At 41.5% G+C, this 16222-nt stretch overlaps 4 protein-coding genes across 6 annotated transcripts in view; all 4 read right to left on the bottom strand.

The window, feature by feature from the left end:
- The window catches only part of LOC311042538 (4-galactosyl-N-acetylglucosaminide 3-alpha-L-fucosyltransferase 9-like), a 31805-nt gene extending 17470 nt beyond the window's left edge, over positions 1 to 14335 (bottom strand). For both annotated transcript variants that reach the window (XM_084053329.1, XM_084053330.1), the window contains exon 1: positions 14253 to 14335. The gene's annotated coding sequence lies outside the window, so the exon portion shown is untranslated. The remainder of the gene's footprint in view (positions 1 to 14252) is intronic.
- LOC311042537 (4-galactosyl-N-acetylglucosaminide 3-alpha-L-fucosyltransferase 9-like) overlaps positions 1 to 16222 on the bottom strand; it is a 38908-nt gene that overhangs the window by 7247 nt on the left and 15439 nt on the right. The gene's annotated exons all lie outside the window — the stretch shown is intronic.
- LOC311038665 (globoside alpha-1,3-N-acetylgalactosaminyltransferase 1-like) lies at positions 7661 to 8584 on the bottom strand (the record flags this gene model as incomplete). The annotated part of the gene is made up of 1 exon (XM_084048235.1): positions 7661 to 8584. The coding sequence occupies one exon, from the start codon at positions 8582 to 8584 to the stop codon at positions 7661 to 7663; it is 924 nt and encodes a 307-aa protein (XP_083904361.1).
- Positions 14835 to 15773, bottom strand: LOC311038676 (globoside alpha-1,3-N-acetylgalactosaminyltransferase 1-like; the record flags this gene model as incomplete). The annotated part of the gene is made up of 1 exon (XM_084048245.1): positions 14835 to 15773. One exon carries the CDS (start codon positions 15771 to 15773, stop codon positions 14850 to 14852), a length of 924 nt encoding a protein of 307 aa, XP_083904371.1. The 3' UTR covers positions 14835 to 14849.

Genomic DNA, 16222 nt, shown 5'->3' on the forward strand with positions numbered 1-16222 from the left:
CACTTTACTTGTATAAATACTGTACATTTATTTAGAGAATTTGATGTCAATTATGTGTGCAGTTATGGTTATTGAAAATTACAATCACTTTTTCACTAGCATCTGCTGCCACTTATCCTATATTAAAATTGCCTAATGGGTGGACGGTAGACAGGATGTCACACACGTAACATGCAGACTTTAACTTGCGAAGTGCACCATTGCTCCGATCCGCACCAAACTTGGCACAAACACTGTTCAGGGGTCTAGCAGGAGATTAGTCACACTAGGGCCATGTTAGGGGAGCCCGGGGGCTCCTTGTACACGTTCATTGCAACAGCGGTGTGTGTTTCGACACGCAAAACAAAAGCGAAAGCAACAGCGGGGGTTGAAGGGCTCGCATCTTTTTTGTTTTGGAGATGGACATATTTCAATGGCTGCCGCTTCGTTTTTTGCTCGGCTGTGGCCGCCGCTTCGTTTTCGGTCGCCTGTGGCCGCCGCTTCGTTTTCGCTCGGCTGTGGCCACGCTAAACGGTGCTAAAGGGTTTCCCCATCCGGTGTGGTCGCTAATGTGGTGAGTTTGTGTTGGACGAAATTAATTATGCTCCGAGGAGGCAAATGTGTTGTGAGCAATGAAAAGTAGACTACGCAATGCGTAAATGAATCGCGCACGTTGTGGCTAGTGTTGTAGTGACATGTGAAATGTTGTTGTTGTGTTGATACCGAAACAATGAAATCAGTGGCGTCGGAAACTGGGACTTTTTCCTAATCCTATCCTACATTCTTGCACATCCTAGTTGGCTTCTCAGGTGGTTTTTAACTGTGTGTACATATGCAGTCCTATAGACAGCCCTAAAAAAATGCGTGCACTTCCGTTTATATGTATACACCAACCCAGGAAAGGGGGCTGATTGGACCAGACGGGCTGATTGGATCAACCTTTGATGTGTGGCATCAGTTGCTGACTGTGGCGGTAGAGTTATCTATCTTCAAAGCTCCTTTCAGATAGTGAGCTAGATTTTGACACACATGTGAAGTCATTTACCATTGTCCTTTTGCCATCATACTGGTGTGTGTGTGTGTGTGTGTGTGTGTGTGTGTGTGTGTGTGTGTGTGTGTGCGTGTGCGTGCGCGTGCGCGTGCGTGTTGATATCAGAGACTTAACTCCATGCTCGATAATGCACATTTGGTGGCACATTTATTTTTCCCATCAGATTTCATTAGTTCCCAAATCATTGGCAAGATTTCCCTGCTATATTATTCCATGGCTAATTGAGAACTGTGGCGCAAATCAAACTCGTAGGGCACGTCATTGTTCATCACATTTCACAATGTGAAGACGGCTGAGAGGCACGCTAAGCCAGTGGTTATAGCTGTAATGAAGTACAGTACTTGAGTAAATGTACATAGTTACTTTTAGGGTTGGGATCCAGAACCGGGGAAAACCGGATCCAACATTGAGGAATCGGTTCCATCACATTTGGAACCGTTTGGGCTGGTTATGTGGACTTCATGTCTGCTGCACAATTACAATACCGGTGGTTCTCAAACTTTTTAATTTCAAGGACCACCAGGTCCATTTGGTTCCATTTGTTCAATCTCAGAGTTACAGACCTGTAAGGGTCCATTTGGAACCCCCTGGAGGAATCGTTAATGTTAAGAGGGAATCGTTAAGGAACCAGAATTGTTAAAATAAATACTTTATACCACTGGCAGTAAGCACTGAGTAACACAAGAAACAGAAATAAGGGTGAGACTTTACTTAAAGGTCCGGTCTATAATGCATTATAATCGCATTTATAATGCATTATACGACAGTGGCTCAGGGGTGGAGTGGCCGGTAGAGCGGTCGTATGGTAGCAGCGAGGTTCCCAGTTCGATCCCGGGCTCCCCCAGAGTTAGTGTCGAAGTAGGCTGCACTAGCGCTCCTGTTTTCGTGTATAGAGGGGCGGGTGTATAGAGGCGCGGAGAGATTGCGCCTGATCCCATTGGTTCACCGATCTGTCCGCCAACCCCCGCCCCGTTAACACAACATTACGAGCGACGCCCACTGCACTCTGGTTGGTTGGGGAAATGAAACACTTCTTATACCCGGTACACCGACGCGCTCCTCCAGGCTTTTATTTTTTAACAAAACTAAACAATAAAAGCCTGGAGATCGAGGCTAGTGTCGAAGTGTCCTTGAGCAAGACAATGAACCCCTAAATGCTCGCGATGAGCAGGTTGGTGCCTTACATGGTTTCCTTCGCCATCGCTGTATGAATGTGTGGGTGAATGGGTGAATGTAATGCACAATCTATGTATAGTGCTTTGGATAAAAGCACTATATAAATTCACCATTTACCATTGTAATGCGCTTATAAGGCATTATAACACTTGTTATAAATATGTATAATCATGTGTGAAAATACGAAATAAGAGTTAGAATGCCTTATAGCCACTAAATCTACTTCTCGTTCTTGTGGTATTGGAAAAATAAATATTGTCACTCTCGGGTGGAAACTTTGTATGTCCAAAACCGTTCCTTTTTGTATAACTATAAAAAAAAAAAAAAAACACACAGGTAGTGAAAATAGCTATCTACAAGCTAGATCTGCTATTTTCACTACTTGTTTGCGATACTCTGTATGATGAAGTAGGGCATTAATTTACAAAAAATATATCAAAAGTTGAAATATGGAGACACAAGGTTTCTACCCGACAGCAACGATATGAAATTGGGCATCAGATACTCACAGCATCAGATACGTCGGCTGAACTAATCGAATTCTGGACGTAATTTGTAGCAATCTGAGATAATGCAGCATGCAGTGGCTCCGTGCGGTCTCTTCAAACCCGTCAGACATGCCAATGAAAACATTTGGAGACCATTATTTTGGTGATGGAGAGGAGAGGAGGCCAATATGTACTTTATAGCGTTGGTTCTCAAAGTGGGGTTCGGGGACCCCCAGGGGTCCTTGGGGGGGTTCCAGGGGGTCCCCAGCAAAATGTGTTAATATAGCATCACAATAATTTTAGCGCAGAGTGCCGCGCTATGAGCTTGTAGATCTGCAATTTTTTTTTAATCGTGAAAATTTGTGCAAATCTTTGAATATAATATTTTTTCAAGCGAACATTTGTAACTCAAATCATTGCTTCTTGGGTGGTCCCTGGAACAAAATATTTTGACAAAGGGGGTCCGCGCCCAAATACATATCATTTTGGGGGTCCTTGACATGAAAAGGTTTGAGTACCACTGCATTATAGATCTTCCGAGTCAACACAGCTGCCAACTAACCTGTTGGTGGTCGACAACGGTGGTGTCAAAGTCTCAAGCTGGCTCCCAGGCTGTGGAATGGCCTACACAGTTCATATGACACTCTATTGTATCTGTACACAAGGCAATAAAGATACCTTGAACCTTGAAACTAAACTGCCAAGTAAGTTGCGTACACCACATACACACACCCACACACACACACACACACACACACACACACACACACACACACACACACACACACACACACACACACACACACACACACACACACTTGAACCTTGAACCTTGAAACTAAGCTGCCAAGTAATTTGCGTACAGCACACACGCACGCACACACGCACGCACGCACGCACGCACGCACACATTTTTGAAATTCTCAGAACATGCGCTGTACTTCAGAAAATGTAAGCAAGTGATGCCTGATTTTGTAGCTCTGATCATCTGCTTGCCTATTAAATAATAAAACAAATGACCGTCTAGTTGCTCCACATCTTTGAATGTGGAGCTCTAGCCAAGTATGCAGGAGGCATCCTCACTGGATGTTTCTAATTGATGTACAACACTTCCTATAAGTGCTTAATTGTGCTTTCAGGGGACGTTGGTTTTGTACGATAGCGTTCATTTATAAATGTAGCCGGCGATAAAAAGTCAACAAAGGGGTTATTTTAATGCAGAAGTCATTGGGAAATAGTTTTTGGCTTTAGTTCATGGGGGAAGGAGAAGCAGTCCAAAAACCCAAGGACAAAGGACATGCTAATTAATATTAGCTGCTGCTTTTGGCTACACAGTGTTTCACTGCGGGCACTATGCCACTCCTAAGCAGCAGGGGGTGCCAATCTATGAGCGTCTCTCACGCCACATCGGGGGAGGTAAGAGATTTTTGGGGTGTGAGTGACGGAGAATTGGATGGCAGGGAGATACGGGGCATTCTGCTGCTGGAGGTCAGGACCGCCTCCCTGGGTTTTTCCAAGGGAAATGGTTCTGGCAGTGCTTCCTCCAAGCAGTCTGGGCCAGACACGGTCATGGACGGCCAGGCTGAATCCAGACATCAGGCGTAAACAACATTTTTAACCCTTTAAGACCGGGAAAGCAGCATTTGTGTCATTTCAAGATTTCTTTGGCTATTCAAAATTATCTTTGAAAAATCGTGAAAATTTGGGAAAATCTTTGAATATATATATTTTTTAAAGCAAACATTTTAACTCTGTTACAACTGCTGGGGGTCCCTGGAACAAAATATTTTGAGATGGGGGTCCACGTCCAAACCACTGATATTATAGCAACATGCGTTTTTTTTTAAACTGTTTGAATACATTTGTAGAATCCCCCAGAAGCAAAGATTTGAGTTACAAATGTTCGCTTTAAAAATATTTATATTCAAAGACCCACGATTTTCCACGATTTCCCCCCAAAAATAGCAGATATACAAGCTTGTAGCGCGGCACTCGGTGCCGCGCTATGAGCTTGTATATCTGCTATTTTTGAATAGCCAAAGAAAAGTGACTCAGATGCGCTCCCGGTCTTAATGGGTTAATGGGATATTATCCTGAGCTGTTCCCTCATTTGGACTGTCTGTTTCATTTCATGGCTGATGTCTGAGCATTGCCGAGGTAGATTTTCAGGCAGAAAGAGCCTCCCACGTTCTCTCCCCCCTCGCCCGCAATCTAATCATTTCTGGCATCTGTCAGTCACACTTTGATGAGCTGAGCCAAATGGAATGGTATCCGGAGTGAGCATGTATGAATACACAGGTAATGGCCACGGTAAATGAATCCGATTTACCCCCCAGGGGGGTGGTTGAGAGGCACCTAATGCTCTCAGAGGCTGTGTGGAGGACTTTGTAATGACATTCAGAGCCACTCAAACATTCACATTTATGGCCTCTTTATATCCTGTGACATCCTTCAGTGCAGACGGCATACGAGCCCTTTCCTGCTCCCTTGTGACGGTTAATGTCAGGGAGTATGAATTCTGTATGAATATTTATGAATGAATGCACTATCATCCAAGCACCTACACACTAAGGTACTCGCGCTATGGATGCCGCGTTGTTGTGGAGCATTTTCAATTTGGTTAGTGCCAGTTGGCCCCTAGATTAACATTTCCAGGTCTGTTTTTGTGTTTCTGTGGTGAGATAAACGGTAACCCAAGAGAAAAAAAGATCCAGTGTAAAATATAATTCACTTATACATTTCCTAAGCTCTGAGGCAGTTCCATTTATACTAAGCATAAACAAGTCTCCTCTAATGGTATCACAATGCTGGCCCAATGACTGTTGCCAGAATGCCTCCTTGCATCGTAAACACCTCCAAAATATAGGCTACAATATATACACTCATGTCTTCATTCTTGTCTTGATTCTTGCACATATACTGTATACACCCGAATGCGTGCATATACCCATATACACCCATTCTAATATCATACAAACGCCAACACTACCACATCACACCCCTCAATCTCCTAGTTATTACACATATGTTAACATGTTATACTGAGCAGGAAAAAATCCCTAATCGTTATATATTATCATATATATACAATATAATATTTATATATATATATCTATAACAATGGAATCCGTTACACCCTATATAATTAGTATAATTATGTACTGTATACAATCTATATATTCCATAAGTCCCTTAATTATCATGTCTATATATCTCCAAAAGACTCTGCTTGAACTGTTTTTTAAATTGTATTATATTTTTAGATTGTTGAACAACCTCCGGTAAACCATTCCATAGCTTCACTCCACAGGCAGATATGCACATGCTCTTCAGAGTGGTGCGAGCACCAAGATGTCTAAAATTCAATTCCCTTCTCAATTCATACCTCCCCCTCTATCCTTGAACAATTTCTCTATATTTCCTGGTAATAGTTTGTTCCTTAATCGCCTTATATAATTTGTGCGGTTTTAAATTTAACTATCTAGAAACTTCAAAGTGTTAGACCTTAAGAACAGTACATTTGTATGATCATGATATCCTACCTTGTGAATTATTCGTATTGCACTTTTTGGGATTGTGCATAATGGTTGAAGGTTACTCTGGTAGGTGTTTCCCCACACCTCCACACAGGTCAGATATGGCAGTATTAGCGCGTTATATAAGGTGTACAGTGACTTATAATTTAAAATATGCTTTGCTTTATACAGGATTCCAATACTCCTTTTCACTTTGGTTCGTATATTGTTTATATGGGCTTTCCAACTGAACTTATGGTCAATTATAACTACCCAAAAAAATCTTATAAACTCTTTCCAATATTATTTTATCAATCATTAGCTCCACCTTTGTATTTATGTCTATTTTTGCATTTCCAAAAATCTTAATTTTTTTTTTTTTTTTAATGTTAAGTGATAATTTGTATAAATCAAACCATAATTCCGGTTTCCCCAATTCAACAGAGACAACCTCCAACAGCTGCTGAAGGTTCTCCCTGGAGCAAAAAATATTAGTATCGTCTGCAAAAACAACACAATTCAAAATACTAGAGACTTTGCATATATAATTTATATATAAAATAAATAATGTGGGGCCTAATATAGACCCTTATGGGACTCCACAAGTAATAGCCGAGCTTGTTGATCTATATTCTCCCATCTGTACAAACTGTTGTCTATTTTCAATATAACTTTTCACCCAATTAAGCTGCCAATCAAAGTAAAAAATGCTTTCTATCAGAAAAGAGTTGTGCTATCTGAAGAACGTTACACTGCAAACTGCATGTTGGTGAGTTGCAACTATGTCTAGTTATATATATATATATAGTAGGACCTACAGTGGTGGAAAAAGTACTCAAATTGTGTACTTAAGTAAAAGTATCAATACTGCAATGTAGAAATACTTTATTACAAGTAAAAGTCCAGAATTAAAAATGTACTTGAGTAAAAGTACAGTACAAAAGTATTGGCATTTAAATGTACTTAAAGTAACAAAAGTAAAAGTGCTCATTATGCAGAATGTACAAGCTCACAATGCATTGTGACCTTGTAGATTGTCTATTTTCAAATCTACAGAGTAACTAGACATCATTTTCAAATAATTGTAGTGGAGTAGAAGTAAAAGTTTTGGAAATTTGAAATACTTGAGTAAAGTACAAATGCCTCAAAATTGTACTTAAGTACAGTACTTGAGTACGTGTACTTAGTTACTCACCTCTGTAATTTAATTCATGAATCCCAGGACCATTATCCATTCTCTTTTGGACTCCTTCAGGACATCTGACAGTACCCTATGCCTCTTACAGACTACAGTACTTGGGGGGACCATTCTTTTTTTGCATACATACTCATTGTGTATCTATGTTTTTGAGCACCCACTACAGATTCCTGCATTAACACAGCAACGGTATTTATCATTTGGGTCTATAGCTGAATTGGGTTGGGAGCCCCCTGCTTCTAGTCCAGATATTTCAGACATTGGGTCGTATATCGACATAGTTCTTAATGACCGAAGAGAATCGGATGATTCTTATCTCGCGTGCTCTGGGTTTGAGGTCATGCCACAGATACTCCGGAGACAAAACCTTGGTGGGTTTATGGATCCACAGGTACCTGTTGAAGTGGCTCTCGTCTTGCCACACTGCTTCTATTCCCTGCTGGGCGTCCAGCTCAAAGTTGTGGCTGCACGTTGACACCAGATGATGGACGTAAGTCATCTCCCCCCCAAATACCGCGGCCTGGTAGTAGTAGTCACCTTCGTAAGGGGCCATATACGCCTTTGAGGCTGGTCGACGCTCGTAAGGAAACGCACTGCGCTCGGTGGTGTAGAACCATGGGTGTATTGCGGCGACCAGTTGCCCCAGAGTCTCGGTTCCCCAGCGACCATGGAACTTTGCGTCAACGTCAAAACAGAAGATGTAGTCAGCGTGGCCACGTAGCTCCGTTTCTATTGAATCCTGGATACGTTTCATCCTGCCGGCTGAAATCTCCTGCCAGCGGTTCGACCCCGGTACGGACCTGACAAACAGCTCTCGCCCGGCGCCTATCTTGACGGAAGGGACCTCGTCCGGCCGGTCTGTAAACACGTAGTAACGGACGTCGAAACCGACAAAGAAGTGGTGTTCCGCCGTCTCTAGAAAGTCCCTCAAGAACCGGGTGTAATTGCCGACGGCGAAGACGGTCATCGCCACGGTGATGTTGCGGGGTTTGTAGATGGCGTCTAACAGCACGGGGTCGAAGGTCTTATCCCATACGATTGGAGCTAGCCACCGGGTCACCGGTACAATGTCAGTACGCCGGTCAGTCAGGATGTTGGGTTGATTCAAACTCCAGTTTGAATCCAGTGGCTTCCATCTAAAGTCCCATCTACACAGCAGCACTGAAGCTAGACCCATAATAAATACAGTACTCACCACCAAGGGCCAGAGTTTTTTACAAAATCGATATGGCTTCATTTCCCCCCCTTGGCGTGGTTTGGTTAGCCCTTCCTTTCTTCCTTCCTACCTTCTGAGATATCTGGGTTGTAAGGCCAAATATCCTGACTCGTACGGAAGGGACTAGAGTCTCTGCGGGTAAGAGCTGGTCAAGGTACGTATTAGAATGACGATATCAGTCATCAAAACCAAGGACGGGTGTTTTCAATGAATCTATCACTCATTAAAATGGAGTTTGACGTTACATTGGGTTTGTATAGGAAGGGGGCGTGTCTTATAAAATGACTATCAAATATCGACATACTGAATCAAGCAACTAAAAAACTGTCTGGGCAGTTAGCCACATCTGTTGAAAAACAAATAAAGTGCCCCTCGAATCTGGATTAAATATTAAACTTTATGATCTTCAGTATCAAAGTCTAACAAAAACAAACAGAGACAGGTTTTAGTGGTTGTAAACCTAGTTTAATGTTGAGGAAGTGGTTCAGACTGAACACCCACACCAACAGAGACATTATTTTCCCGTCCAAACAGTGGGGTGGGTTTGTTGTTCCAAACGTGGAGTGGACAATTCATCCAAAACAGGCAAGAAGAGCAGACGCAAACTAAAGGATCACTTGGGGTGAGTATTTTGTTGTACTTGACGTACAACAAAGTATATAGGCTTTAAATTGTTAAGTAACAAGTCCTACCAATTATTCCGTACAGCTACAGCAAATGAGAGAATGAAATATGTCTTTAGAGGAGCAAAGAAATGATTAATTTGAAAAGGGATCGGTTTTAAATGGTGAAGTAGACTGAAGTGAGTGTCATGTTAAGAAGTAGTTCGCCCAAAAGATTTCTTATTTTCCATCAATTACACAGTCACACACCATGAACAGGGGTCATTAATATGTCCGTACACGGACAAATGTGTCAGTGGCAAAGACTTGGTCTTGTCCGTGGCAAATTTTAGATTTACACACCATTATAATGTTCTTATTTTGATCATAAGACCCAATTACTGAATGTCAAGTCTCCAGGTTTTCTTTAGAATATGTATGACACTGATTTACTATGACAATATATATGACACATTATGAGTCCTACTAGTGGTTCTCAAATGTTTTATTTGCAAGGACCACCATAACTCTGAGAGTGTACAAATGGAACCAAATGGACCCGTAAGGGCCATTTGGTTCCATTTACACTCTCAGAGTGTAAATGGAACACTCAGAGTTACAGACCCAGAGTACACTCTCAGAGTTACAGACCTGTTATAGGGTCATTCAGGGCTAGCTCTTTATGTGTTTCTGGTAATATTGCTATCCACTCCTGTTGTATGTCCGTGGCAAAAAAAAATGTTTGACCAAAATGTCCACCACAAGACAGCATTTATATTTTGGCTATTCAAAAATAGCAGATTTACAAGCTCACAGCGCGTCACTTTGTCCCGCGCTGCGAGTTTGTAGATCTGCTATTTTTGAAAATGTGTGCAAATTTGTGCAAATCTTAGAACGTATATTTATTTTTAAACAAACATCTTTAACTCAAATCTTTGCTTCTGGGTGTCCCTGGAACAAAATATTTTGAGATGGGTGTCGGTGGCCAAATACATAAAATGTCTTGCCTTGACATGAAACATTTGAGAACCACCTCATTGGAAACAAGACCGCAAGGACTTTTTTGGACAGACCTTTTAGACAAAGTGTTTTAACTGTACTTGAGCTGTTTTTAACATTTCTGCCTAATAAAATATTACAATATAGCAACATTTGTTTTTCAGAAAGCTGTTAGGATTTAGAAGTGTTAGCGACCTGCTACACATATACTAAGGCATTTGTAGAATCGGCTTCAGGCCTTAATGGGTTAACATTTCCAGTCTGTTTTTGTGTTTCTGTGGTGAGATAAACGATAACCCAAGAGAAAAAAAGATCCAGTGTAAAATATAATTCACTTATACATTTCCTAAGCTCTGAGGCAGTTCCATTTATACTAAGCATAAACAAGTCTCCTCTAATGGTATCACAATGCTGGCCCAATGACTGTTGCCAGAATGCCTCCTTGTATCGTAAACACCTCCAACATGTACAATATAAACACTCATGTCTTCATTCTTGTCTTGATTCTTATGCACATATACTGTATACACCCAAATGCGTGCATATATACCCATATACACACCCATTCTAATATCATACCGTTATATACAAACGCCAACACTACCACATCACACCATACCCCTCAATCTCCTAGTTATTACACATTATGTTAACATGTTATACTGAGCAGGCAACAATCCCTAATCGTTATATATTATCATATATATACAATATAATATTTATATATATATATCTATAAACCCACCTCTTCAGGAAACACTATCCTTCCTCTTTGCCTGGCCTACTTGTTGTTAACTAGTTGTACAAACTCTTGTTTTATTTTTGTATTGTTTTATTGGATCTTGTTTAGTCGATACACTTATTTGTTTTAGCTCGTGCTCATTTGATTTTGCCATTTTTTGTCTCATCTGTTTAAGAAAGTAGGTAGCTGATATATTGCACTTTTACCTTAGCGCTAGGTATACTCTTGGTTGCTTGTTTTTGCAGGAAATGCACTTAAAACTTCTGGTGATTAGTAGTTTTCGTTCCCTACCTATGTTGAATACACTTATTGTAAGTCGCTTTGGATAAAAGCGTCTGCTAAATGACTGTAATGTAATGTAATGTATAACAATGGAATCCCGTTCACCCTATATAATTAGTATAAGTATGTACTGTATACAATCTATATCTTCCATAAGTCCCTTAATCATCATGTCTATATTTCTCCAAAAGACTCTGCTTGAACTGTTTTTTAAATTTTATTACATTTTTAGATTGTTGAACAACCTCCGGTAAACCATTCCATAGCTTCACTCTACTGACAGATATGCACATGCTCTTCAGAATGGTGCGAGCACCAAAATGTCTAAAATTCAATTCCCTTCTCAATTCATACCTCCCCTCTCTATCCTTGAACAATTTCTGTATATTTCCTGGTAGTAGTTTTTTCCTTAATTTCTTTATAAATATTTTGTGCAGTTTTAAATTTAATTATCTAGAAACTTCAAAGTGTTAGACCTTAAGAACAGTTTGTATGATCATGATATCCTACCTTGTGAATTATTGTCTCCGCCAGGCCGAAAGGCATGGCGAGAGAGTATGTTTTACCCCCTGTCCGTCCGTCCGTCCGTCATTCGATCTGTCTGTGTACAGCTAATCTCCGGCACCGTTGGCTTGCTCGCAGCCAAACTGTGCACACACAGTCCCTGGATACCAGAGCAGAACCTCTGCCCCAATTTTTTCACAGGGGCCTGTTACAGCGCCACCAGGAGGCTGATTTGTGCAAAACACATTTTTTGACAGTACTCCTACAGATTTTGTCCAAAAATCCCACAAATCGGTACACAGTATCTCTATAGTCATTAAACGAAACGGGTCTTTCAGATTTCTCATATTCCATCCTGATTGGCTAAAAATGGCTTCCAAAGTTTGCAGGAGTGCACCGTTTTGAACAAAATGCCTCAAATCATGAACACAGCATGCAATTTCCGTGAAATATTGCACGCACATTCCCATTAGAACGAGGAAGAACTACCATTTGAAAATTTTCAAATCAGCCTCATGGTGGCGCTATGACAGGCCGATTCGTGTTTTTACCTATAATTGCACCGATCTGTGTAAAACTTTGTATGCACACTCCCTAGAGGTCAAGGAAAAACCTTTGCCCTGCATTTTTCACATCTGCCTTTTATAGCGCCACCAGGAGGCCGACTTGTGTAAAACAATTCTTTTTATACTACTCCTTCCAATTTTATCCAAATTTCACGCAAATCGGTACACATGATCTCTATAGTCATGTGATCAAGACGGATGTGTTTGATTTTTCATATTCCATACTGATTGGCTAAGATTGACATCTAAAGTTTGCATTATTGGCTTGTTCTGAACAAAATTCTGCAAATCATGAACGCACCATCCAATTGCACTCAAACTTTGCACGCACATTCACACTATGTTGAGGAACAAATGCCACCCTTTTAACATTGGCCTGTTATAGCGCCACCAACAGGTCTAATTTAGCAAAACACATGTTTTTAACAAAATGCCTCAAATCATGAATGCAGTCAGTGTCCGATTGTCGTGCAAGGCCTAAGAAGAAATGGAACCCTTTTCACGTTGGCCTATTATAGCGCCACCAGGAGGCCACAATAGCCTACCTGACCTGGCGGAGACCTGTGCTCCGAGGAGCACTTTTTCTAGTTCCTATTGCACTTTTTTTGGATTGTGTATAATGGTTGAAGGTTACTCTGGTAGGTGTTTCCCCACACCTCCACACAGTAGGTAAGATATGGCAGTATTAGTGTCTTATATAAGGTGCACAGTGAGTTATAATTTAAAATATGCTTTGCTTTATACAGGATTCCAATACTCCTCGCCACTTTGGTCCGTATATTGTTTATATGGGCTTTCCAACTGAACTTATGGTCAATTATAACTCCCCAAAAAAAAATCTCATAAACTCTTTCCAATATTATTTTGGGGGGGGGCGCGTTTTGTCAACGCGGGGGGTGGCTTTCACTGCTTCAGCCCAGCCCTGCACATGAACTCTGCAGCCGCAGAGTTCATGTGTTCATGACGAAGTGACGCGCTGTGAGCTTGTATATCTGCTATTTTTGAATAGCCAAAATATAAATGATGTCTTCTGGTGGACATTTTGGTAAAAACATTTTTTTTGCCACGGACATACAACATGAGTGGACAGCAATATTACCAGAAACACATATGGCCAGTCCGCCGCTGCCGTGCACTCAAATCATGATGACATTTAAGACATACAAATATACACTACTATGCAGAACGTCATACAATCAGCTTACAGGTTGCCGGTATGAAAAATAAAAAAATATGTACAATAGACAGTTTTAGGATGAGGGGGGGGGGGGGGTAGGTTAGGACTTTGACAGGGGCCAGTTTGGAATTGCAGCCTCCTGAAGCAGCAATCTATATTCTCCCATCTGTACAAACTGTTGTTTATTTTCAATATAACTTTTCACCCACTTAAGCTCCCAAACAAAGTAAAAAATGCTTTCTATCACAAAAGAGTTACAGAGAACGTTACACTGCAAACTGCATGTTGGTGTGTTGCAACTATGTCTAGTTATATAAAGTAGGACCTACAGTGGTGGAAAAAGTACTCAAATTGTGTACTTAAATAAAAGTATCAATACTGCAATGTAGAAATAATCTATTACAAGTAATAGTCCAGAATTAAAAATGTACTTGAGTAAAACAAGAGTACAAAAGTATTGGCATAAAAATGTACTTAAAATTTCACAAGTTTTAAAAAATATATATTTTGAAAATAGCAGATCTACAAGCTCACAATGCATTGTGAGCTTGTAGATTTTCTATTTCCAAATCTACAAAGTAACTAGAAATAATTTTCAAATAATTGTAGTGGAGTAAAAGTACAATATTTTTCTCTGAGATGTAGTGGAGTAGAAGTAAAAGTATTGGAAATTGGAAATACTTGAGTAAAGTACAAATGCCTCAAAATTGTACTGAAGTACAGTACTTGAGTACATGTCCTTAGTTACTCACCTCACCTGTAATTTAATTCATGAATCCCAGGACCATTATCCATTCTCTTTTGGACTCCTTCAGGACATCTGACAGTAGCCTATGCCTCTTACAGACTACAGTACTTAACAGGTCACACTTGGACCATTGATATGCTCGAGTCGGCAGCTTTTAGCTTTGTACAAGGTGCGAATGGGGCAGCCAATGTATCACTGCGGTCACTTTACTGCAGTAATGTATCTATTGTTGTCGGAGCAGAATCTTTTTTTTCCTGGCGAATCTGGCCCACGAGTTTCAGCAGCAGACTGGGCAGGATCTTTATTGCCTGGGCTAGTTTCCCCCGTTGCCCTAGTGAGCCGACGCCTCTGCCTGACACCATGACAACCAACATGAAACATTACATATATTCATCAACTAGTGACACCAGTTTCTACACATCTACAGGAGCGTCCGGGGGGGTGGGGGGTAAGTGGGACCATTTTTTTTTTTGCATAAATACTCATTATGTATCTACGTTTTTGAGCACCCACTACAGATTCCTGCATTAACACAGCAACAATATTTATCAATTGGATCTATAGCCGAATTAGGTTGGGAGTGCCCCTGCTTCTAGTCCAGATATTTCAGACATTGGGTCGTATATCGGCATAGTTCTTAATGACCGAAGAGAATCGGATGATTCTTATCTCGCGTGCTCTGGGTTTGAGGTCATGCCACAGATACTCCGGAGACAAAACCTTGGTGGGTTTATGGATCCACAGGTACCTGTTGAAGTGACTCTCGTCTTGCCACACTGCTTCTATTCCCTGCTGGGCGTCCAGCTCAAAGTTGTGGCTGCACGTTGACACCAGATGATGGACGTAAGTCATCTCCCCCCCAAATACCGCGGCCTGGTAGTAGTAGTCACCTTCGTAAGGGGCCATATATGCCTTTGAGGCTGGTCGACGCTCGTAAGGAAACGCACTGCGCTCGGTGGTGTAGAACCATGGGTGTATTGCGGCGACCAGTTGCCCTAGAGTCTCGGTTCCCCAGCGACCATGGAACTTTGCGTCAACGTCAAAACAGAAGATGTAGTCAGCGTGGCCACGTAGCTCCGTTTCTATTGAATCCTGAATACGTTTCATCCTGCCGGCTGAAATCTCCTGCCAGCGGTTCGACCCCGGTATGGACCTGACGAACAGCTCTCGCCCGGCGCCTATCTTGACGGAAGGGACCTCGTCCAGCCGGTCTGTAAAGACGTAGTAACGGACGTCGAAACCGACAAAGAAGTGGTGTTCCGCCGTCTCTAGAAAGTCCCTTAAGAACCAGGTGTAATTGCCGACGGCGAAGACGGTCATCGCCACGGTGATGTTGCGGGGTTTGTAGGTGGCGTCTAACAGCACGGGGTCGAAGGTCTTATCCCATACGATTGGAGCTAGCCACCGGGTCACCGGTACAATGTCAGTACGCCGGTCAGTCAGGATGTTGGGTTGATTCAAACTCCAGTTTGAATCCAGTGGCTTCCATCTAAAGTCCCATCTACACAGCAGCACTGAAGCTAGACCCATAATAAATACAGTACTCACCACCAAGGGCCAGAGTTTTTTACAAAATCGATATGGCTTCATTTCCCCCCCTTGGCGTGGTTTGGTTAGCCCTTCCTTTCTTCCTTCCTACCTTCTGAGATATCTGGGTTGTAAGGCCAAATATCCTGACTCGTACGGAAGGTGCTAGAGTCTCTGCGGGTAAGAGCTGGTCAAGGTACGTATTAGAATGACGATATCAGTCATCAAAACCAAGGACGGGTGTTTTCAATGAATCTCTCACTCATTAAAATGGAGTTTGACGTTACATTGGGTTTGTATAGGAAGGGGGTTTGTCTTATAATATTACTATCAAATATCGACATACTGAATCAAGCTACTAAAAAAACTGTCTGGGCAGTTAGCCACATCTGTTGAAAAACAAATAAAGTGCCCCTCGAATCTGGATTAAATATTAAACTTTATGATCTTCA

This window comes from Gymnoscopelus microlampas (assembly GCF_963454915.1).
Source record: "Gymnoscopelus microlampas genome assembly, chromosome: 3".
NCBI lineage: Eukaryota > Metazoa > Chordata > Actinopteri > Myctophiformes > Myctophidae > Gymnoscopelus > Gymnoscopelus microlampas.